This window comes from Cibotium barometz, chromosome 49 (assembly GCF_041138505.1).
Source record: "Cibotium barometz isolate CiBa-2024 chromosome 49, ASM4113850v1, whole genome shotgun sequence".
In the NCBI taxonomy this organism is placed as follows: Eukaryota; Viridiplantae; Streptophyta; class Polypodiopsida; order Cyatheales; family Cibotiaceae; genus Cibotium; species Cibotium barometz.
In genome coordinates this window covers 20,836,774-20,842,773 of record NC_141094.1, presented here as the reverse complement: position 1 = coordinate 20,842,773, position 6,000 = coordinate 20,836,774, and the positions used below count along the sequence as shown (strand labels likewise).

At 41.3% G+C, this 6,000-nt stretch overlaps 1 protein-coding gene across 3 annotated transcripts in view; it reads right to left on the bottom strand.

The window, feature by feature from the left end:
* Positions 1–549: 549 nt before the first annotated feature.
* Positions 550–6,000, bottom strand: part of LOC147610385 (14 kDa zinc-binding protein-like) — a 60,242-nt gene continuing 54,791 nt past the window's right edge. The window contains exon 6 of one of the 3 annotated variants that reach the window (XM_086786443.1): positions 550–1,481. In XM_086786443.1, the coding sequence (XP_086642569.1) occupies positions 1,480–1,481 (2 nt within the window). In that variant the 3' untranslated portion in view covers positions 550–1,479. The other 2 variants (XM_086786441.1, XM_086786440.1) reach the window with 2 other exon arrangements.

Sequence of the window (6,000 nt, the reverse complement as noted above, 5' to 3'; positions counted from 1 at the left end):
TCAATGATGTCAAACCAGACGATCGTAATAACTTGTAAGCCTAGGTTTGACTAATATAGGCCACTCGGCTTTATTAGCCCCAGTGCTTTTATAAGCTTTTAACCCTATAATTACTTATAAATATGCCTCCACTTATAAGCCTCTTTCCATGATAGGGATATCTCCCCCCACTAGATGACTGTGTCCAAACTGACCCCGCGCTAGTGTGCACCTATCTTGGATGTAACACCTACCAGCATAAACCAATATCAATGACATTGTCCATAATCTAGAGGCATGCATTGATTATTTGCATTTGGATGCAAAAGAAAAAGAGAGGGAAAATGCAGAGATGCTAAAGAAGAGAGGGAGAATTTGGAATGCTCTTCAATGCTTATCATACATCCCTTCTCCACTCCAAGAAAGACCACCTCATAAATATATGGGAGTGATGCATCGCTACTCTTTACAATAATACAAGCCAACAACACATATGTACATAACAATGACCAAGGCTTTACCTTGCTTGTGGACAACTAAGTGCATGAAGTGTTGATAGTGTGTGATCACTTGATACAAGCTGATCTTACTTGTTGCTGAAAGAATGCTGGCGTAACCCCAACATACAAAAAAACAGACCTCTAAAACTCCTTGCTAGTGGTCCACCATCCCACAAACTCTTTGCTAGTGGTCCATACAAAAAAAACAGACCTCACAAACTCTTTGCTAGTGGTCCATACAAAAAAAAACAGACCTCACAAACTCTTTGCTAGTGGTCCACCATCCCTTGTAGGTCCTCCTACTAGTGGACCACCACCAAGTATGTCTTTCCAAATTCATTAGTCCCCTGGGAGACAAAACAAAAACGTTTCACCAACCTGAATCAAAAAAACTAAAAAAAACTTAAGTGGTGTAAAAGGCATGCTTTCAACTGTGAACTAACAGGCATGGCTACCCCACCAATCCACATGATGTCTCATCCTGCCATGCTGACATGTTTCATCTGTCGCCATGTGCTATTGAGCCTCAAGAAGCCACTCTGGTCTCTTTTGTACTTGCTATTTCTACCACTTGTCTCAATGAAGTTGCATTGAGCTTTCTTTCTGTGCACATGCATTCAAACCAAAAAGGGACGGAGCCACCACCCCAAACCACATATTGTCTCATCCTTCTACACCAACTTTTGAGTGCAATCATCTGCTATTGAATCTCAGCAAGCCTGTCTACTGACCCCCATGTGTCCTTGTAAAAATAACATTCGACCACTAAATGTCTCAATGAAGTTGCATTGAACTGAGCATGCCATTCCATTTCCAAACGACCATACATAGCTTATGCCCCTATTTGAAATTGCCAATTATCCATCTAGAACTTGTCTCATTCACCATCATTTTTTTTGCCAATGATCACCATCCTTACACTTTACTGAGAGATTTTTTCAACTCCGTCCAGATTGATGCATGCCTTCATCATACATAACTCAAAATTCAATCCCTACCATCCTGAGATGTTATAACAAACCACAAAAAAAATATAATTTGAAAGAGTGTTAGCAAGAGTTTCGCATAAAATGAAATGAGGGCTCAATCGCAAATGCCAATAGATGAAATTTTTAACAATAATAGGACATCTTCTATCTAGACAGTTTTTTTAAATTTGAAGATCATTTCAAGTGGTGAAACAAGTGTTCGAAAATTCCTAACTGGTACATAAGAGTGCATACATGCACACTTAACTGCTAAGGGCACTAATAAAACTTTCACTTTCACAATCTTTACTTATCCAGGTGGCCACTTTAGTTGCCTTCCACCAATAATGTGTAAATGAAGATGATACACAGATTGACCTGGCATATTTAAAAAACAGCAAATAAGCACATCTACATCGCCAATGTAAAAATGCACTTTGTAGCAAGTACCTAGACACTTCCTTTGACAATCAGCTCGGCCCACCCATAGAAAGTAGAGACTCACTTTGAATGAAGTTAGTCACTCTATTAATAATATATTTTCAAGGGTGACCATCTTTCAAATAACATTATTGATTAATATTTCACAAGCATAAGTAATCATAATTGGCCATGGCCCATGCACATAAAATGAGCAAATGCAAATCAAGCAAGACTTGGCTCGAGATGACCGACACTCAAAAGAGCTCCTCAGCAATGCCGGTGTGAAACAGCCAAGTATTGATCATAGAGAATAAAAGATATTGAAGACAGATAAGCAAGAAAGGAAGTTATTGAAATCAGGAAACAGTTTTTTGTTAAGGCAGGGCAGCCAAGACTTGTAAAAGATAACTCTCATGGTTACTTGCATGTTAGTTGTAGGCAAGAGAACAAAGAACAGATGCCAGCACACCTTCCGATAGTGCACACAAAAAAGGTTCTGCTTTCTATATACTGAATAGACTGTATGGATAGTTGTACACCTGTATGTATATGCACAAAGAAAGGATACATATAGCAAAGACAATTGACAAAGTGGAGCAGCAAGCCAGCAATCAGAAGAGCAGCTCGAGGAGGCGATGACGAGGGGGGGAGGGCGAAGAGAACCTACTCTGATACCAATTGTTGGAGTGGAGACAAAGGTAGCAACACACACACACATGCAGCAAGCAAGCAAGTAGAGATAGAGAAGCACAACACTCAACGTAGATTGATGAGAATGAGTGAAGTACAAGTGAAGTGACACTTACATACATTCAAAGTAGATTGATGAGAATGAGAAGTACAAGTGAAGTGACACTTACATACTCACTCATAAGAGTGTGTACAAACGCTCTTGGGATAAAACCTGAGGGAAAAGTGACTCGGCCCATTATTAGCCTACGTCCACACATCACTACTATATAAATGGCTACACAATCCACTGTGTCTCTTACCAATGCGTGTACCTCCTTCATCGTCCTCTTTCACCATCTTGATGATATGGGCTCTCCTTCACTCTTCCCTAAGCCTTGCTTCATGTTCTTTTTCTTGCCATGCTTCTTCATCTCTTGCCAATTCTACTTTTTGGGCTTCGACATGTCTCATAGTGCCGAACCAACTCTCCCTATACTCTTGAGTGTCAAATTGCTCCCATGCTCCCATCATAAGCATCTTTTCAATACGCTGATGGATGCCCTCGATGTGTGACCAATCAAACTAATTCCAAGGGTGCCATGGCTGCCTTGGCCTAGTTATGCATGTAAATTAATGCTACATGCAAGACCTATGTATATAACTTTCTGATGCACATGCACAAAGCTGATTACAGATGCAAAAACACAAACTCTAATTTGGTTTTCTAAGTGACACAACTGAAGACTTAAACATAGATTAACACTAAGCACGTGAGAGGTTAACACCAACCAAAACTCAACAAGACACAATAGAGAAGGAAAGATAGACCTAATGTATTGTATATTGCCAAAACATGCTATATTTACAATGATCTTGGATCTTAGATCCTACTTACGCATACCTATCTACTGATGCTTAGTGGTTGTCCTCCACTTGTGCATGCTCTAACGCACGTGGTGTTATATACTTGGACACTAATCTATGGATTAGGGACCTAATCTAGCCACGTTAGGGAGCCCCGAGATTAGGGATACTTGGCTGGAATTCATGGATTGATGGTTGTTTATAGCAAGTTACCTATTTATAGCATAGTTATCATTATATAAGTTAGGGCCTCGGTTATTATGAGATACACCACTATAGGTCTGGCTTCGACCAAGAGAGTAGACATGCTCATGCCGTGCACCTAACGAGTACATAGGTTGGCATGTTGAAGGCTTCGGGCACGCTTCGCCGGAGTTAGACAAGGGCCTAAGGGATTGTGTAGGAGCCCTAGACTTAGCTCGAGGGAGATCGGTCGATGCCGGTCTGGTTGGGAGGTGAGCTAGCATGCTACCTTATGATTTGGTTTAAAACTAACCATGTTTTCAACTATGTTTAGGGTTTAGAACTAGCCATGTTCAGCTCCATGGATGCCAGTCGTGGTTGGGAGGTGAGCTAGCTTGCTACCGTATAATTTGGTATAGAACCATAGTTGTTTCTCGTACCGGTACGAACCCATTCGTACCGTACGATTCGTACGGTACAAGTCCCCCCTCTCCCAAAAAAAAAACTTTGAAAAAATAATTCCAAATGCTATAAAAAAAATATAGAAACCTTGCTTAACGAAGATCCCAAATGCCCGCAATACTTCGAAACTTTCGTGTCCACTCAGTATTCCATATGGGGTTGTTGAGAGACCTAAAAAATCTGGCAAGGTAGACTGGTAGTGTACACTTGATTGGTAGGATGAGAGAATCCTGCTATATCACTTGGATATCCCTGGTATAGGTAGGCTAGACAGTTAGATTCTCAAGTTATGTACGAGAGAGATGATTTGTACATGGCCATTTTGATCTAGAGAGGAGTCCCTAAACCTATCACCCTAGATGCACTGCTCGTATTTGTGCAAGGACGGTCCCTTAGTCATAAACGCTAGACTGGGAGACCTTTGGTATTGCATTACCCATCCAGGTTCTTTTTTGGAGACAATCGGGAGATCCAACTAGGAGAGATACATATCTATGTTCTGGTTCCTCAAGCATTGTAGACTCCTCCCCCCCCAACCTTCCCTCACATTCAAGCTTGAAGCTCCATAGGTTGTGAGTGTTAAAAAAAAAAACCATATTTTATCGTACGGTATCCGAAAATTTCATATTGTACCAAAAATTCCCGTACGGTATCGTATTTTCTTTCCGTGACAACTATGTATAGAACTAACCGTGTTTTCAGCTCTGTTTAGGGCAGATTTTAAGGACTTCACAGTTGGTATCAAAGCAACCCTAACACAAAGGCTGACAGAATGCGTGTCTAGGCATAGATGTCAAGATTTCCAAGTATTTCTCCATCGTTTCTTTATCCCTAAAACGAATTGCTTTGTTGGAGTTTTTACAAGGATTTGTTGGCATCAAGGATGGCATGTTGATGTGTGTTAGAGAGATGGGAAAAAAGTGTTGTTTGTTGCATGTGTTTTGGGCTTAACGTAAGTACCTACAAGAGATGTTGGGGGGTGTAAAACCCTTTGGAAAGGGCGGGACATGGAGATGGCATAGAAGGCAGGGCAGGCTGAGCCCATGGCGACCAGCCTTACGGCAGCCAAGCATGGCTACCCTAGCCAACTAGCAGATTTTGGCTGCCAACACCAACCCCTGCAAGGTGCAAATCCTGGCGTGAAAGGGCAGCACGCTGCTGCGCAGAAAAGCCAGGTTGCATGCACAGCCCAAAAAAAAAAGGCAGCAGCTCGAGTGTTTTTTTTGGCGTGAAAAAGCAAATGTTTTTTCTTACTAAAGAAACTCGATGGATTGTTTTTAGAAAAATCTTCATTGTTTTTTTTAGTGTGTGGAAAGTAGATGTTTTTTTCACTATAAATACTTGATGAATCTCTCTCTCTCTCTCTCTCTCTCTCTCTCTCTCTCTCGTGAAATGGTGTTTTATATTATATGTAAAAAATGTACATCAGCCACATGGCTCACACAGAACCTAAAAAAACCCCCACAAAAGATCCTCTAAAGGATCATGACCATGCAAACCTGTACACTAATAAGAAAGCCTCCTAGCCAAATAAGCATCCCAGATAAAAGCATCAAAGATGAGCCAGCCGAGCCACTGTAGTAGAATATGCCCATGCATTCCAGACAAGGAATCAAAGATGAACCCATTCCGTGTAGTCCAAATATGCCAAAGTCTTGTCCATCTAAGGAAATGGAATATTAGAAGGTGACTGTCCGAAGTAATGACTTGAGGACAAATCCCAAATATCCACTGATGAGCCGAAACAATAGACCTCTCTACTGCCTCCCAAACGTAAGAGACAAAAGACCAAATCTCACGGGCCACTGGACAACTCATGAACAGATGCATAACTGTTTCAGTGCATGTCGTGCAGAAGAAGCAAGAGGCCAATGTAATTTTACGACGGCTGAGTTGATCCCGTGTTGGGCAGTGCTGTATGGGGGTGTAAATTCAGGATTTAGTGGAGC